This window comes from Natrix helvetica (assembly GCF_964273705.1).
Source record: "Natrix helvetica genome assembly, chromosome: 1".
Lineage (NCBI taxonomy): Eukaryota > Metazoa > Chordata > Lepidosauria > Squamata > Natricidae > Natrix > Natrix helvetica.
Window position 1 is genome coordinate 159686530 of NC_138548.1, and position 19780 is coordinate 159706309.

General features: G+C 42.1%; 1 protein-coding gene across 1 annotated transcript in view; it reads right to left on the reverse strand.

Moving 5' to 3' along the window:
* GRB14 (growth factor receptor bound protein 14) overlaps positions 1-19780 on the reverse strand; it is a 62706-nt gene that overhangs the window by 17812 nt on the left and 25114 nt on the right. Inside the window, 1 exon segment of the mRNA XM_081936551.1 lies at positions 3444-3565. Coding sequence (XP_081792677.1) covers positions 3444-3565 — 122 coding nt within the window.

Consider the following 19780-nt stretch of genomic DNA (forward strand, 5'->3'; position numbering starts at 1 on the left):
CGACCTACCCAGTGTGCATGCTCGCACAACGCACGACCCCCCCCCATTTTTACATGCTTTTTCGCCCTCCCCAGGCCCCAGAGGCTTTATAGGAGCCTGGGGAAGGTGAAAAGAGCCTCCCCCGCCCCCCGGAGGCCCTCCGGAGGCTTCAGGGACCGTCTGGAGGCTTCCCTGAAGCCTTCGGAATGCTTAAAACCACCCTCCGAGCAAACCGGAAGTGACTTCCGGTTTGCTCGGAGGGTCGTTTTAAGCGCTCCGAAGGCGTCAGGGAAGCCTCCAGACAGTCCCTGAAGCCTTTGGAATGCTTAAAACCACCCTCCAAGCAAACCGGAAGTGACTTCCAGTTTGCTTAGAGGGTCATTTTAAACGCCCCGAAGGCGTCAGGGAAGCCTCCGGATGGTCCCTGAAGCCTTCGGAACGCTTAAAACGACCCTCCGAGCAAACCAGAAGTCACTTCCGGTTTGCTCAGAAGGTGGTTTTAAGCGTTCCAAAGGCTTCAGGGAAGCCTCCAGACAGTCCCCGAAGCCTTCGGATGGCCTCCAGGGGGGGAGGCTCTTTTCGCCCTCCCCAGGCTCCTATAAAGCCTCTGGAGCCTGGGGAGGGCGAAAAATGGCTTTTAAAAAGGTGAACTCAGCTGGCCACCGCGCCCATGCACACTGGCTAGCTGACAGGGCAGCGCCTCGCGTGCCCTGACAAATGGCTCCACGTGCCACCTGTGGCACGCGTTCCATAGGTTCGCCATCACTGGGCTATACTGTGGGCTTCATCATGACTATCATAATCTAGACTGCAAAAATCCAGGCAACCACTAGATGGCCATACAGAAAACCAGAAAGTCCAGTTGCCTCTTGAAAAAGCACCTTTGGGACAACCATGACCTGGATGACTGAGAATCTCCATAGACATACAGAAAACTCTTAACAACTCTGACTACTCTGGCGATCAATTGGAATTTAGCAACTCTGCATCAGAGTTATTTATTTATTTATATGTGAATGTGAATTGAACGAATACCTGACTCCCAGTAAATCAGGATTATTTGATATTATAATAAACAAGGGTAATAAAATCAAACAATGAGAACTAACAATGAGAATATAATAATGATAAATAATATAGCCACAGCCATCCTAAGTGGGTAAAATGCACATAGACATGAGAAAGCATTGTGAGAATTAGGTGTTCAGCAGAGTAATGGCATAACAAAGTGTATTTTTTTAAAAAAAACAAAGGATTATTCAATCTAGATTATTAGAGAATGGAATATAGGAGTGGAGAATTAGAAGGGACAAAGAATCCACTGGAATTGGGTGTCTAAAAAAATCAGATAAATAATTTTTTTAAATTAGTGATTGGCAGCGTACTCGTGCCATTTCTGCTGCAGCAGTACTGTGTTTCAGAAATGATTTTTTTCTTTCCCCTGCCTGCTGATGTTTGTCTATTTATTTATTTATTAAACAAACATATAGCTGCCCATCTACCAAAGGCACTGTTCAGAAGAGAGAGAATAGCAAAGCCAAAGGACTTAACCAATTGCTTCATTTAAGAAACACTGGAGACACATCATCGGGACAGATCTGTTGGCCAAGTGGTCAGGAGAGAAACAATAGAAATCGGATTAGGATTGGTGATAAGGACAGCAAATTTTATGGCAATACAGACTTCTGCTAGCTCAAGTATAATGACATTTGGAAAGGAGGTGGCCTTCCTCACAAGAATTACTTCAGCAGCCATTGTGTCTGAAATCAATGTTCAGCAGAAGAGCACTTCCTTGGTAAGCAGAAGGTCCTCGTTGATGTTACTTACTAAAAGAAATAACATGAACGACATTTCCACTGCCTGACAGAATTCCATGGCCAAGTAAATTTTCTATGGACTTAAGTACAGGTGGTCCTAGCACAACAACCACAATTGAAACCAGCAATCTGTCACTAAAAAAATGTGGTTATTAAGCCAGACACGTGACTGCAATGGGATTTCCCTGTAGCTGTTAAGTGAACCACTCGTGGTCATTAAGAGAGACATTATGTGATCGCAACATGCCATTTTACAGTTGGCTCCTCCGCTGGCTCCGATTGTCGGAAATCAGCCGTGAAGTGCGTAAATGGCAATTGAATGGCCACATGACACTAATGCAAGGACGTATCGCAAAGTTACTTTTACAAGACTGTCGTAACTTCAAGTGGTTACTAAACAGGGCAGTTATTAAGCGAGGACTACTTGTACTACTTCCGAGTCTTCTCCAGATGTGCTCCAGCACAATTGGAAAGTGGCCTGTTGTGGAAGACTCTTATAATGTACACAGCTCACAGTTTGTAATAATTGAAAGGAGCCCAGAAGGAAACCCATTTGTCACTTTTGTCTGTAGATAAAACAATGTGCAGTCAATTGCCTCTCAGCAAGAGATTTTTGACTGCCACCATAACCTTCAAGCTTTGTTCATACATAGGATGTAGTTGAGGAATATGGAGCAAGCCAGGTTTTGCAAGCCTATTTGCAATGCTCTGGGTTTTTTTTTTTTTTTCAGTAGATGGGCACAAAGAACAAAGAAAATGACCTCCTCCTATAATGCCAGTCTTTCCACTGGGTGGGGACATGAGAAACCCATGTCACTTAAAGGTCAGGTTTGGGGAACAATGGCCCTTATATGGCTTGTGGACTTCAACTCCCAGAAATCCCGGCTGGCTCAGGAATTCTGGGAGTTGAAGTCCACAAGTCATAAAGGCAACATGGTTCCCTACCTCTGCTTTAGGTAGTTTGGCTAGTGGTGAATGATTCCTCACTCGGCTCTACAACTTTATCTTACTGGACTGTAGTAAAAAAAACAACAACAACCTGGGGTTGAACTGTCAGTCCTTTGAATCAAAGGGAGAAGGGTATATCCCCCAAAGATTTTTGTTACTAGACTTCACATAGCTGATGAGTTCCTGTAACTATGAAGAATTATGCTGAATATTAAATCTGAGGTATTTACTGTTAAGTAAGTAAGCTCCCCGTTAGGAGAGCGAGTGTGCAGAGAAGCGTAGTAGTATGGAAGAACACACACAAACCAGCATACAGGGACACCGAATAGTTAAAATATAGTAGTTTACTATGTGGAAATATAGAGGTATTCAGAGTTCAATTTACAGTCCAAGTCATACACGGTTCAGTCAGTCAGTTATCAATATTCTCAGTTTAACACACAAAGTAGCTAACAGTAGGAAGACTCAGTAACTCACGATACAGTATCCGATCAGCGTCTAACAAACAGAGAGCTAACAGTCATTCCGGCTCCCTCTTATGGCTGCTTGAGGTAACAGCAACCAATTACATCTCTCTAGCATTTAAAGTAACAGATACATTTGTTACAATCATGGCTTATATACATTGCCAAGCCAAGACTAGGGTTACATCCCTAACATTCACCTATGTTATAAACATATTATGCATTAAGAACTTACCTCGGGGGTTTTAAAGAATTCGTATTTGGCATAATTTTTCCGGAAATAAAATTTATTGTCTTCTTCAATTCCCCACTTTGAATGGACTTCAACAATCATTTCATGATCTTCGACTATTCGTTCTGTGAAGCAAAAGAGAAATGGAAATCTTAGTTCTTTCTTCAAAGGAGCTGGGAGGAAATGGCTTACCTAAACCTTTTCAGGTGGGGTTCAAGCAGGGGTGAAATCCAGCAGGCTCTGACAGGTTCTGGAGAACTGGTAGCAGAAATTTTGAATAGTTCAGAGAACCGGCAAATGCTACCTCAGCTGGCCCCAGAGTGGGGTGGGAATGGAAACACACGGCCCTAAAACTAGAAATGGCTTCATCCCTTGCTACTTCCAAATAAGTTGTGCTCTCCAGCTCAGAAAGTGGTTGAAAAGGGTCAGGGTCTTCTCTGCTTATCAAATAGACAAGAGGGAAAAGCCCATCCTCATTTGGTGAGTCAAGCTGTTCTAAAACAAAAGAGGCTTTCACCAAAATATCATTTTCCAGACTCCCTCTCCCTTCCCATCCCGAGAAAAAAATCTTCTGTACTCTTTTTGCCAGTCAATGAAGCCAACCTCCCTTGAGTTCTAAAAATAATATATTCCAGATCTTGGAATAAGATGAGTGTTCAGGAAATATAATACACATATAGCTTGTCCTTCAAACTAACTAAATTCATAAAGTCTGACCTGGACAAAAGATGGCAACTTTTCTTCAAAAGTTTCCTTTCATTTCCATGCCAGCAGAGGAACTGAAAGACTCCACTGAAAACTAAGCTGTCTCAAAATGTGCTTCCTTTGCTAACTGTGAAGGAAGCTTTCAAAACTAGCCTGACATTTAACTGTAGCAACACAGATGTCACTGTGGCATTTATGAAAATGCCACCTTGTACAGGAGGGGAAGGGTATTTTTTTTTAAAATGTAACCATCTCCAATAGAATATATTAATACTTTTATCAATTGCATCACTTATTATGCTCATCTCCGTTTCAAAGCCAAAGAGCCAGCGCTGTCCAAAGATGTCTCCATGGTCATGTGGCCGGCATGGCTAAACACCGAAGGCACATGGAATGCTGTTATCTTCCCATCAAAGTGGTTCCTATTTTTCTACTTGCATTTTTACATGCTTTCGAACTGCTAGGTTGGCAGAAGTTGGGACAAGTAACGGGAGCTCACTCCATTAGGCGGCATTAGGGATTGGAAGCGCCAAGCTGCCAACCTCCTGATCGACAAGATCAGCGTCTTAGCCACTGAGTCACCACGTCCCTCGGATTATTGTTACTTAGCTAAAATAACCATCATTTCCCCAAATGTTGTTTATAGACATCTTTGTCTTCTAATATACCTAAAAGTTTTCAGACACTCATGCAATCCAGTTTTTTCTCTACTCTGTTTCTTTCTTTCTCTATCCAACTGGTGTTTCTAAAATTCTTCTGGAGTGCAGAATTTAAATGGACTGGATTTACCATATTTTTCGGAGTATAAGACGCTCCGAAGTATAAGATGTACCTAGATTTTGGGGAGGAAAACAAGGGAAAAATATCTGCCTCTGCCTCTCAGCAGTTTGCCTCCTTGCAACAGACAGTACAGGCAATATGCACTGTTTGTAGTGTTATATTTCAGACTGTACTTGTACAGATGCTGTTAAAATTGATGTGCTTTCTGGAAGTATAGTTATTCTCTGCTATTTAAAAGAATAGCACTTTTTAAAACAATACCATGGGGCCTTTTCAGATCAAGCATTCATTTTAAAAAGCTTCTTCATTTTGTTAAGTTGTCTAGAATAATAATAAAGCAGTCTTTAAAAAATAAATCTAATAATTTGAACATTCTATAGGCATTTATAGTTGTTGATTTTCCTCCTTGCAGCAAACAGCCTGATTAACACAAGAAATTTTTTTTTGCCTCCCAGCAATTTGCCATGTGGAGCAAACAGCAAGTTTCACTTTCAATTTCTCCTGATCATCAGCTGTTACAGACTGCAGGGATTGCTATAGCTTATTGAAGCCTCCGCAAGCCCCTTTTGCGGCAAAGAGGTAAATTGGGGGCAGAGGCCACAGGGTTGGGGCTGGTGGGTGGGTGGGGCTACATTCAGTGTATAAGACGCACCCAAATTTTCACCCTTTTTTAGTGGGCGGAAGATGCGTCTTATACTCAGAAAAATGCGTTATATTTATGTATCCACTTTACCGTTTACTGCTGGTTTCCCATAATGTTCCTTAAGTGTGCATAAACTATTAACGGTATCTTGCCTTTGCTTCCAAATTGCTAGCTAGCCAATTGTGTTATTAGATGAACAAGGAACATTGCATATTTGTCTTGGCCAATCACAGTGCCCCCACCTTCCCCATATATGTGAATTTTGACTTCCCAACTTCACCAGGTAACACATAGCTACTGCTGGAATTTTAGGAACTGAAGCCCACCCAAACATAGGTGCACCAAAGTTTGGAAAGCTGCAATCTCTCTACTTCACCTACTTAGGGTTCCAGTCAGCCATATCAGGACTGTCAACTCTGAAGCGAACCTGGCTGAAGCCATCTTTTGCTGCATCATAGTTGCCATGAACTCTGAAAGTGGGAAGGGAGGAGGAAGTAGATAGACTGGCTAACAGTCAAAACCAAAAGTTTTCTTGTGGGAACCAAGGTCATGCCAGCAGGTTGCAGTTGAAGGGAGAGAGGAGTTACCAAGCAGCCTGCCAGCTACTTTCACTGGACAATGTGACCAGTGACATCTGGGGAGGGAAACATAGCCCTTTTAATTAGGCTAAAACCACAGAAACATTTAAGAGTTGGTTTTCACTAGCTGTGCCGATATGATGTATGTAATAAAGGTGTTCTTTGAGGAATCTACCTGTCTTGGAGTTCTGCTTTTGGCGAATGTGTCACCCGGAATGATGAAAAGGTCTTTTTTAGGATAGTATACGCAGGTAGAGCTCAAATGCAGCTTCTTTCTCCCCACTCATAGTGCCACTTTTTCTCCATCTTACTTTTATTTCTTTAATTTCTTTGGGATTTTTTTAAAATCCCACCTTTATTGTTTATAAATAACTCAAGGAGGAGAATATAGCTAATATTCCTCTTATTCCCCACACACCAACCCTGTGAGGTGAGTTGGGTTGAGAGGGAGTGGCTGGCTCAAAGTCACCCCGCCCATTTTTCATGCCTAAGGCGGGACATTTAAAACATTTAGAACTCCAACTGACATTTTCCAACTGAAATGTAATATTCCACGGTCACTAAACTGGCTAAGGGCATCCAGCTTTCCCCATTAACTTTGCTTGCCTGAAGCCAGCTGGGAATGTTGCAAATGGTGACCCATACATACATGCCAGTTTCCAAACACCCAACTTATGATCATGTGACCACACAGGCATGCTGCAATGGACTGCAAGGACCAGTCATAAGTCATTTTCCCCCCACCCCTTTATAACTTCCAAGTGTTTGCTAACTGAATGGTCATAAGTTAAGGATCACCTATGTAGTATGAAGTTCTTTGAAATATTTTCAAGAAAACAATCAAGCTCAGAGGGCACCAAGAATTCCACAGCTGAATCCTGAGCTACAAATAGTCTCTTTTTTTCATTCATGATATAAGTGAATCTGCCTCTGAAATATACGACAGACTCTGTCCCACTTTGCAAGGTTGCAAGGGCTCTTCTGTCGCCTACTGCCATCCCATGAAGTTGCTGGGAGTTGAGCTCAGTTCAAAGGAGTTTTTTTTACTGGCGGTTAAGAAAAATGAATGACTGAAATTCTGTGGTTTTTTTTGGTAAAGATAAATATGCCTTTGAAAGCAAGAAACAACAGTGACACCCAGTGGACATTTCAAAACTATACAAGTCTATCTGCCACTATGTGAACAATTATCATTCCTTCTTTATAAAATATGTTCAGCCTTTCCTAAATTAAAGCAATTTTAACATCTTTTTTAAGATTTGAAGAACAAATCAAGGATGTATTCACTCTTCTCTCTCACTAAATTCAAAATTCAGAAGCTACTTGTATTCCGATTACTGGAAAAGATTCCATCTAGATAATAAAAGCCCACCTTATGTCTTGACTTTCCGCCTAGCTTATTGAAGAGTTACCGGTAGCTACCACCATTTCTTTTGCATTACCCTTCAATCTGACCCTGAAGAAATAAAGCCTGCTAAATCCTGCCTATTAATTCCATTTAGTAGATTGGATTAGAGTCATGACCAAAACTGTCTTCCGCTAGAGCAGAGTGATTTACTATTAGGCAGCGCTTTTAAACCCCGTGTTCTGGTGGGACAGCAAAAATATCTCCATTGGCATCAATGTTAATGCCCCAGATGGTTTTAATATTCCCAGATGTGTCAAAGGAGATGATCCCGATCAGATACCTCTGCACAGATTAATCAAGTCAAATAGGTAGGGGTAAATGTGTCTGACAAAGCGGCATCAGAGTTCATCCTGTTCAGCACTTTTAAAACTGAATTTACATTAATCTTATGGAAGAAAAGAATGATGTAAAGTAAGTTCAGCAGAGTCTGAATGCTTGAAATGTCGGATTATGAACATGCCGAGGGAGGGAGGGGAAAGAGGAAGGGATAGAACACTGAAAGTAGCAATTGGAAACTCACTCAAAACAAATTTACATTTTAGATTCCCATTCTATACTTTGCTTTTAAGAGTTCAGATCCACCCACAAACAAGCTAAATGCTGCAGAAAACTGAAGCGCAGGTCTACGTTGGTAGAGATGGAAACATGTCATGGTTGATCAAACTATGCGGCCTCTCCAGGGAATTCATAAACTTTATTGAACACCTAGTCCTCGACTTACAATCAGAATTTCGATTGTAAATTATGATGGTCATAAGTTGAGGTATCCACGTATCTGGCTTAGATTTTATTTCTGTTTTTGTGATGATTGTTATGTGATTCACAGTTTTGAATCTATTGTTTTCAAATGGGCACTTTTGGCAGAAAACTGATTAAAAATGTCACAAATCACGACCGTATGACTGTGGGATAATGCAAACAGCTGTAATTGTGAACCAGTTGCCAAGTGCTCAAAATATGAACATGTGGCTGGGGAGGGTGCAACATTTTATATATAATGGCCAGAAGTGCTTTACAGGCCATAAAGGGCCCCCCCTTTCGGAGGTCGTCAATTCCAAATAGTTGTTGATTGATTAATTGTAGGTTGAGGACCACCCATATAACCTATCCTTTCTAAAGTCACTTCTAACCAATTTTAACCCTTACCATCAGGGGAATATCATGTGTGGGGACTAAAGCTTTCCGGGGCCTCCATGTAGAGTTCACTCCAAATGGATTTCCTATATGTTAATGGCAGTGGTGGGATGCAAAATTGTTTGCTACCAATTCTGTGGGCATGACTTGGTGGGTGTGGCTTGGTGGGAGTGGCAGGGGAAGGATACTGTAAAATCTCCATTTCCTCCCCACTCCAGGGGAAGGTTACTGCAACATCCCCATTCCCTCCTGATCAGCTGGGACTCAGGAGGCAGAGAATAGATGGGGGCGGGGCCAGTCAGAGGTGGTATTTGCCGGTTCTCTGAACTATTCAAAATTTCCGCTACCAGTTCTCCAGAATACCACCCTCTGCCTAATGGAGAGGGGCTTCCAACCTACCAAATTCTTCCTGAAATACAAATTCAGAGCAGTGCTCTTAGCTAGAAAACAGCTTTTTTCCCCAAATCATTTGGAAATAAATATAATCAAGCAGCAAAATGTTAAAAGACTGATGTTGGGCATATTATAGCTGCACAAATCAAGGTTAAAAGCAGTTGGCAGTACACAGCAAAGAGAAGAGGGTGATTTTCTAATAATTAACATGGTGTGTAAACATTTAACACACACACTTGTTATGAAACCTGACATTATTGTTGCAAATAAAAATCTCATTTTCAATTTACTACAATCTCACAAGTTTAGACCTCCAAGCCCTGGAGCAGCTGCCGAGTGTTAGTAAAAAGAGTTTGAAACTGCTATCTTATATTGTTTATTCTCAAACTAGAAAAACCAAAGCACGTTTTTTTTCCACCGTTTTCTATTAGGAAACAACCTGATACATTTCGTAAGATTCACACAATGACAAAAACAGAGATCAGTGCTTTTGAATCATCCCCAGCCTTGCTCATTGTACAGGGGTCTTCAAGAGAGGTTTCATGTGCAACTGTGAAGGAATGTGACAGGATTACTATTATTATTATTATTAACATATTATTTTCGCAGTTGTGATAGCAACTGAGAAAATTAGAGGCAAATATATCAAGCATGCTTCTCTACCTGTCAAGGTGAATACTTAGCAGAGCTCAAGATGTGTTATGCATCATGGGCTTTTTGTGCTTAAATCCCAGCTGTGAATTCTTTTCCTGTGTTTAATCTTCTTTTAGTTCGTGTGTGCGTGCGTGCATGCTTCTGCAATACCTTTTGACTTTGGTAAATAAAGCACTGAATTCTTTGACGAAAACAGCTTTTTCCTTCTCTATGCTACTTACTTCCAAAACAGTACTTTATGCTGTATTTGCTTCACTTAACTTCCTTTTTCCAGAACTTTCCAAATAGGGCAGAATATTCTTTTGGTGTTTTGGCCTAGGCTTTCTGAGACAGTAAGAATCACACACTTAGTCCCCCAAACCCTTTCTTTAAACGGCTGTGAATTATGTGCATTCACAGCCTGTAATGAATGATTCACAACCAGTCTGTGAAGTCCGACAGAAGTCTGCCACAGTCTTGCAGGGTGAGAGACCTAATTGGCAGAGACCCAATTGCCAATTAGCTTTGCAAGGCCAAACAGAGTACACAGTCAAACGGAGCTTCATGGTTTAAACCGACCATAATGAACAAAGGCTCATGTCCCTTTGCTCCTCCTTTATGTCTTATGGGAGGGGCCAATCATCTCCAAGCCTTATTCCCGAATCGTCCCTTTTGTCGTAACTGTTCTTGCCTTCTGGCAGTTCTGCACATGCGTGCATGGGAACAGGCTCCCTCTGTTCCTCTGCCTCGCTGATGTTCAACTCTGGGTGCTCCGGAGGCAGCACATAACTCCCAGATGTCCCTGGCCCCCTCTCTGCCTCCGATGCAGAGCCCTTGTCTGAGCCTTCCCCAGACTCCAGGACCGGCCCATGTTCCTCCCCAACCTCTTCACTCTCCAACTCTGCTGCCAGCTCCGCAGGCCGCCAGTGGGCTACAACATTTGGAAGGAAGAAATGGGGAGGGGGGAAAGGTCATTTAAGACCATTAATAGAATTAAGAGGCCTGTTCCAGGCCTTTGTGGTAGGTGTTTGAATTGTGGCAAAGACAGCTGTGCTTGGTTCTGGGTTTCTACTCAAACAATAGCAGGTGTCTTTAACCACTGCTTTATACAGATGCCCAGAACTTTTTGTAACTTCTTCTGTGAAGGCAAGACAGTTTTCTTTAGCTTGGTGCTCTTTGAACATTTCAGATCTGAGATTCCTGTGAATTTATTTATTTACCTCCGTATTAAATTTTACGCTGCCTGACTCCCAACAACTCAAAACATTGGACCCTAACCTAGATCAGCAGGTTCCCAATACTTTGGAAAGGATCAGATTTGGGGTGGACGGGGCTTTTTAAAACCGCTGTTGGGGAAGGTTCCGTTCGGCCCAAGAACTCTTGATTTCCTGCAGATCTAAGTTCCCAAGAGAAAAGGTCTTTTGGTGATATAAACACAAAGAATTCCTTCCGACGCGTAGGATTGCATTCCAATGGAAATCATGGGCAAGCATTGTCAATGTGAATCCTACTCTTGGGGAAAGGATGATGGGATCACTGACCCATCCAAAGAGGAATTGCATCTCTATAACAGAAACCAATTCAGAAAGTTTAAAGGCATTTAAGGAAGAAAAAAAGATAAATTTGGTATCAAGGCATGGATTGAGGAAATCTGTGGTTGCAATTCTGTAACACCTTAAATATAGGTTTTAATCATGAACTCCGGTTACAGCTCTCATAGGTTTCCGGGTTTTTTTTTTTCTTCTCTTTTCACTGCCTCTGAGTATTTTAACATACTGCATTTGTTAATGCCAATGACTGAAGATAGTTTAGTACTGACAAGAAGAGAGAATGAACAGAAGCTGTGAAATAATTGTAATTAATATTGATACAAGGGAAAGAGAGGCTCTCAAACTTCACATCATGGCTGAAAAAGATCCAGAGAAAGATGCCTTTGTGTAAAGAAAGCATTCCCAGACATGATGGGAATTGCAGCAAATGAAGGATTGCAAAGAGCTATTTTATGTCGCTTTCAGTAACTGCTATTCTCTCTCATTTATTTTAAATTGCTTGTCTTATTGAAAGTTGTTCACGGAAGGTATTGAAACCATTTGTACAAAAAAAAAAATACTCACTAAAATGAATTCCACATTAGGGCCATATTTCACAATTACACATTAGGCATAAACTATTATATTCCCCTAAAGTACTTGCTCTCATAAGCCTAAGCAAACATTACTAACGTAGCCCCAGTTTTAAAAGTCAGTCTCACTCTCTCTCCCTCAACTTCCATGATTCTTTTTTAAACACCAGCTTGTGGACTATGGCTAAAATGCTGCCAAAACAGTATTGTTTGATCTAGGCTTTCAGAAGTTTGACAGCTGTAGTTCTGAATTCCTCTATTGTGTTAGCGGACTTTAAATCAAATTGCACTGGGATAATTTATGACCCTGTAAGAGGATGCTGACAGGTCTCTTTCAGTAGAAGAAAATGTAATTTAGAAGGCAGCATCTACTGTCCCCATAGAAATATGCAGGGGGATAACACTTCTTTAAACCCCAGGACAGTCAACAATGCCCTTGCAACAATATTTTGACTGGCTATGTTGGGTTGACCCTAAGGTCAAAGTATGTGAAAGTAAATATAAATTATGGAATTATTCCCCCCCCCCTCCCCAGGATATAGACTTTTTAAAAAAAATTCTGGAAACTTGGGATGAGTTGTCCAGCCATATCTTAATAGTCTGCTGTGAAAGGCAAAAAACAGGGCATGATAGATCACTGTTGTGGCCTACCGGCAGCCAGCAAAGCTAGCAGCAGAGTCAGACAATGAGGAGGTTGGGAAGGAACATGGGCCAGTCCTGGGGGTTGAGGAAAGCTCAGGCGAGGGCTCTGCGTCGGAGGCAGAGAGGAAGCTGGACAGCAGTGAGGCAGAGGAACAGCTGGAGCCTGTTCCCAGTGTGAGCATGCGCAGAGCTGCCAGAAGACAAGAACAACTAAGAAAGCAGGGTCGACTTAAGAGTAAAGCTACACCTTGGAGGTGATTGGCCCCTCCTATAGGAAACAAAAGAGCAACAAACAAGGAGTGGGCTTTTGTAGGAAACAATTTGTTCATTCGGTCCGGAAAATTTTGTTTGTGATTATAAGGGACTCTGTGCCAAGCTTTGTTTTGCCCTGTGTTTAACTGGCAGTGCGCTAAACGAGATAAGGTGCGTGTGGATAAACATTCCTCTGAAAGACTGTTTGCTAAAGCCTTGCTGACTGTGAATGAAAGGAATTCACAGTCGTGCAAATGAAAGAGGTTTTGTCGGGAACAAGACTTTGCTTCTTGCTTTCTAAGGAAGGGTCAGAACAGATCACAAGCCACCTTGCCACGCCGATATGTGCAACAAGTGAGAATAATTAAAAATGCATCTTGCAAGATCTGAGAGCAGCAGGAAGGAAATATATGCTAGCAGGAGGTAGCACCAATTGTGATCATATTCCATTATCAGGACCATCAAACCCTCTTTGAATCAGGCTAGCATTTCTTTATTATGTATTTTGTATGCCAATACAGGTAGTCCTTATGACCACAATTGAAACTTATGACTACAATTGAACCCAAAATTTATGTTGCTAAGTGAGACATTTGTTCAGCGGGTTTTGCCCCATTTACAATTTTTCTTGCCGCAGTTGTTAAGCGAATCACTGCAGTTATTAAGTTAATAACATGGTTGTTAAGTGAATCTGGCTTCTCCATTGATTTTGCTTGTCAGAAGGTCGCAAAAGGGGATCACAGGACCCCACAACAGCAACTGCCTTAAATATGAGTCAGTTGTCAAGGATCTGAATGCAAATCACTTGACCATAGGGATGTTGCAACGGTCAAGCATACTGTTGTAAACTGAAGACTACATGTACAATCAAAAACAAATCTTGGTGGTTTAGAGGGGAAAATGCAATATAAAACAAACTTCATATAAAAATAAAACTGCAACAACACTAGAATAGTAAGAGAATAAAAGGCAACAAAAACTCAGATCAAGGAAAAGGGTCTTGAGTAGCTTCAGGAAAGCCAATCAAGAAGATGCCAGCCTAATCTCTATAATCTCTTCAACACTATTGGAAAATGGGATCTCTGGCCTCCAAATGTTATGAGATTGGGCAACTTACAGCAATTTCTGCCTTCTAGATCTAATCGGTCAAGCTAAAGTTGGTGGGAGAAGGCAGTCCTGAAGGTATCTGAATGCAAAGCCATGAAGGCATTTATAGGCCGAAACCTGCACCTTAAATTGAACCCAAAATTAATTGGGAACCAATGCAGCATTAGTAAAACTGGTGCTGTGTTTCCAATATCTGGAATTTGAAAGTAGGGAAGCTCTTGCATGTTTAAACCAATGGTGGTTTCCAAACTTCTTTAAGGAAAACTCCAAATAAAGTACTTTATAGTAGTCTAGGCGGTGGAAATAAGAGCATGAATTGCTGCTGTCGAGGATTCCCGCCCTAAGTAAGGCTTCAGTGGTACACTAACTGAAGTTGATGTAGAAGAAGTTGTGAGTCCAGCAATACCGCAAGTCATGAACCTGTTGGCCAAGTAGGTAGAGCTTTCTCAAGAAGGAGTAACTCTGGTAGTAACAGGGGTTCTTGATGTATCAACAACTCCAACTTGCTAGGGTTCAACTTCAATCTGTTTTCTCCCATTCAGACTCCGGGAAAGGCAGAGGCATACCTCTGAGGCCAGAGGCTGAAAGATGGCTTCAGTCCCCAACCCCTGCAGGCAGTCCAAAAGGATGCCAATACCACCCCAAAACTGGGCTTGAATCCTGACTGAAAAGCAGTAACTCTTATATACCGCTTCACAGTGCTTTACAGCCCTCTCTAAGTGGTTTTACAGAGTCATCATATTGCCCCCAACAATCTGGGTCCTCATTTTATCCACCTCAGAAGGATGGAAGGCGGAGTCAACCTTGAGCCTGGTAAGATTTGAACTGCCAAAATTTGCAGGCAGCTGGCAGTCATCAGAAGTAGCCTGCAGTCCAGCACTCTAACTATTGCACCACTGCATTGCACCACCACAGTCTTCAGACAATCCACTTCCGCAACAACCTTTTCCCAAAATATAGTTGTCTAACACCACTAGGTCTGGGGAGGGCTTCTTCAGAAGGCGGAATTGAGAATTCCCAGGGCCCAAGTAGTAACCATTCCCCTCCCTGTACAAGCTGGGAGACCCATGGCACAGGGCAACTGAGGCGGCATCTTATCCAATTCTTTGGAAGTCAAAAACCGAAGGGGTCTCAAATAACAGGGTAAGGCCTCAGTCACCACCAAAGAGTCTGTCCGTATGGAGTCAAGGCTACAGTGAATCTGAGTGACTATCAGTATAACGCTTCACAAACTGAACATAAAAACTAGAGGAGACTTTGTCTACCCCAGATGCAGAGGTGGTATTCTGCTCTGAATACAAGTTCTGACCGTTTCTGGCAAACCAGTAGTGGACATTTTGAGTAGTTCAGAGAACCAGCAAATACCACCTCTGGCTGGCTCCACCTCCATAATATTTGCTGCCTCCCGAGTCCCAGCTGATCGGCTGGGTCTTCTTCTGTTGCCCTGCACAGGAGAACAGAGCTGGCAAGCAGGTTAGTGGGATGGCAGGGAATGGAGAGTTTACAGTATCTTTGCCCTAGAATGGGGTGGAAATGGAAATTTTACAGTATCCTTGCCCTGGAGTGGGGTGGAAAAGGAGATTTTACAATATCCTTGTCCTGGAGTGGGGTGGAAAAGGAGATTTTACAGTATCCTTGCCCCGGAGAGGGGTGGAAATGGAGATTTTACAGTATCCTTGCCTGGAATGGGGTAGAAAAGGAGATTTTACAGTATCCTTGCCCTGGAGAGGGGTGGAAATGGAGATTTTACAGTATCCTTGCCTGGAATGGGGTGGAAAAGGAGATTTTACAATATCCTTGTCCTGGAGTGGGGTGGAAAAGGAGATTTTGCAGTATCCTTGCCCTGGAATGGGGTGGAAATGGAGATTTTACAGTATCCTTGCCCTGGAGTGGGTGGAAACAGAGATTTTGCAGTATCCTTGCCCTGGAATGGGGTGGAAATGGAGATTTTACAGTATCCTTGCCCTGGAGAGGGGTGGAAATGGAGATTTTACAGTATCCTTGCCCTGGAGTGGGTGGAAACAGAGATTTTGCAGTATCCTTGCCCTGGAATGGGGTGGAAATGGAGATTTTACAGTATCCTTGTCCTGGAGTGGGGTGGAAAAGGAGATTTTGCAGTATCCTTGCCCTGGAGTGGGGTGGAAATAGAGATTTTGCAGTATCCTTGCCCTGGAATGGGGTGGAAATGGAGATTTTACAGTATCCTTGCCCTGGAGTGGGGAGGGAATGGGGATTTTGCAGTATCCTTGCCTGGAATGGTTTGGAAAAGGAGATTTTACAGTATCCTTGTCCTGGAATGGGGTGGAAACAGGTATTTTACAGTATCCTTGCCCTGGAGTGGGGTGGAAACTGAGATTTTACAGTGTCCTTGCCCTGGAGTGGGGAGGGAATGGGGATTTTGCAGTATCCTTGCCCTGAAGTGGGGTGGAAACTGAGATTTTACAGTATCCTTGCCCTGGAGTGGGGAGGGAATGGAGATTTTGCAGTATCCTTGTCCTGGAGTGGGGTGGAAAAGGAGATTTTGCAGTATCCTTGCCCTGGAATGGGGTGGAAACAGGTATTTTACAGTATCCTTGCCCTGGAGTGGGGTGGAAATGGAGATTTTATAATATCCTTGCCCTGGAATGGGGTGGAAAGAGGTATTTTACAGTATCCTTGCCCTGGAGTGGGGTGGAAACTGAGATTTTACAGTGTCCTTGCCCTGGAGTGGGGAGGGAATGGGGATTTTGCAGTATCCTTGCCCTGAAGTGGGGTGGAAACTGAGATTTTACAGTGTCCTTGCCCTGGAGTGGGGAGGGAATGGGGATTTTGCAGTATCCTTCCCCTGCCACGCCCACCAAGCCACACCACACCCAGACAACCAGTAGTAAAAAAATTTAAATCCCACCACTGCCCAGATGGGAATTCATTACCATACAGGGCCCCTAGATAGCAGCCCTCCAATGCAGTAAGGAGGAGAAATAAACATGTTTTGCTTCCTTTATTGCTATTCAGGTATAGGCCCCTGAACGTGGTCATGTACCTGCCTTCAGTCAGGTTCACTTCAAGACTTCCTCTCGCAGCTTCTTCATTAGAAACAAGGCTGAAAAACGTGTTTCAGCTGATTCATGCAGCACCCTAACTGTATTCTCTCCTTTTCCAAACAAGGAGAAATAAGTGGCATTTAAAAGCCTGTGCATTAATAGGGGCAAAAACAGTATTAAGTTTTCTTTTCCTTCATACGTTTTAATTCTGTCATTAAACCGAACTGAAGTGAATTTCAAAAGTATACTTATGCTGGAGAAGACACCCATAGAGAAGACGAATGCTAGAACGTTCTGTGATCTGTATCTTTTGAATCTTTAATGCAACTGGACTTGAGGAAAACTCTTCTGAATTGGCTTAGCTTGGCTTGTCCGGTTAAGTTATTTTGGAACGCAGATATGCATAGTAAATTGTTGTTTGTCATTAAGTGTGGCAACGAGTGGGAGAAAAAGGAGAAGGAAAGTACCATATCTTACATTATTTGGCTGCCACATTTTAAATGTCTTATTTTCTTTACTCTTGATAATCATATGTACCACTTCAGTTTATAAACACAATTATTAAAGTTCTGTAAATTAAAAACAAAAACAAAAGACTTCCTCTCTCAGGGTGCCAGGTACCCTTCCTGGCTAGTTTAATAATAGAACTACAAAGCTGTATGTGTAGTACATGCACACCTATCCACACACATTCTATTGGGCACAATACAAATGCATCATGCTACAACTAAGAGCCAGCCTTGATCAACAGTAGATATAATTATCAGAGATGGAAACCTTAATATATTCCACACATTGGGACTAAGAATGAGTTATGTCTATTGAAAACACACAGGTGAGTGAATTTAACCTTATTTGGCCCAATACATTCTACAATACTAGTTTTCCACAAACTGTTAGGACGTTTTAGCAACAAGAATGATGTAATTTCAGGCTAACTGATTTCAAAGCAAACTCTACGTTGGTAAAAGTGTGCACTCAATCTCTGGCGCTTGGCTTTTCAACAAACCCAAGCTATCGGGCACCTCCTCTTGCTTCCTCCATGTTCTGCAGAATTTTGTCTCTTCCATTATTGTTTCTTCATGAGAACACATTTCTAAATAACTGACTAGATTAGTCAGCAAAAGAGAACACAGATGATGTGGAAAGAGACAGTATGCAAATAAAGAAAATGAATTAATAAGCACCTAAGAGTGAATTTGGAATATCTTGCTAGGTAAACTTAATTCTGTTTTTTTCCCCCAGAAATTCAACTTATTTCCCAGGAGGATAACTATGATGAAAGATTTTGAAGCATTGTGGGATTACTTAATTATTCTCCTGCTCAAATTAAAATCTCACTCCAGCTTTCTACCCATAGTGAATCTCATCTTTCCTCTATCTTGCAAGCCAGAAATGGGAAAACGTTGGATGGCTGGGGAACAAACAATACATGAGGCTAAGGGCAAGGGCAAAGATGCCAAGTATGTGTGGATACTTCATGCCAAAAGCAGGAGCCAAGTTGTCCAATTTTCCCCAGGTAATTGTAGGAGGAGGACTTTTGCCTCCCATTTTTAAAGCTATATTCAATCAGGTTTACAGTAAAGTTTGCTGTGTTTTCATATCATCACAGAAGGAAATATTGCTATTACTAATTTGCATCAAGCCAAAGAATGCTGCAGGTTTCTGATTATTAAATTAACTAATATTTAGGGATAGTAACCATGAGTAAAGACGAGACTTTTCTGCTGTGGCCCCCACCCTTTGAAACATGTTGCTGGAGGTGAGATTCACCCCCTCTCTCTTGGCCTTCCAAAAGGGTCTTAAAACTTCTTGTTGATTGGCTTGAAGCCAATGGGTGGCTAGTGAATTAAGAAAGAACCACCTTCATTCTGTTCATGTACTGGTTCTGAATTTTAGCCAATTCCTGTTTATTTTAGTGTTTGCAATGTTTTTAATGCTTCAATGTCTCTATATTCACGCTTTTATTATCTTATAAGCTGCCCTGAGTGCCTTGCTAATGATATGGGCAGAATATAAATTTAATAAGTAAAGAAGTAAAGAGAAAAAGCAAGGTATACTTAAACAGAAGGATAAGTTTTAAAGAGGAGCTAGATTCAGATTGCCTTGGTAATATGGAAAACTATTTGGCTTTTGGGGTGGGTGTCTACCCCAATTCAATATAACTAATGAAGTCAACTGAGAAAACTTGATTCCCAGAATTTTTTCCCCAAAAAATCCAAGCAAAAGCCTAAATATATACCGTATTTTTCAGAGTATAAGACACACCTTCCCCCACCCCCCTGAAAGTGGGTGAAAATTTAGGTGTGTTCTTATAGACCGAATACAGGTGTTTTTGGCCTCCCAAACCCTCTGCTTGTCACGTTTTTGCTTTCCCCCAAAACACTCTGCAGGCCAAAAATGGGTGCATTTTTGGCAAAAACAGGCCATGTGGAGCACTGCAGAGTGATTCTGGGGGATGGGGAGGGCAAAAATGTAATGCAGGGAAGCCAAATACTATTTTTTTCTTGTTTCCTCCCTGTAAATTTAGGTGTGTCTTATAGCCCGGTGCGTCTTATAGTCTGAAAAATACAGTACATAAATATATGGTGTTTTGATTATTCCTTGCTAGGGAAAACAAGCATCTAAAGACTACAGCTAAGTCTTTTCTCAGCCAGCAACTGACAACAATTACCAGGAGAAAAAAATATGAGCTGTGTGAAAAGGCCTTGGTTGTTGGGGGGGGGAGGTGTTTTATTTTGGGGATTTGGGGGAGGGGGCTTTTAGCAGACAAGAAACAAGATATGCAGCCTCTGAACATGTGCAGTGATATCACTATGGAAGCTCTGTCCTGCAGTGGCATCATGATATAGAGGTGTAAAAGGTGGGGTTTGTGCTGTGACATTACAACAGGGTGGGATTTACTATAAGTTGTCCTGAT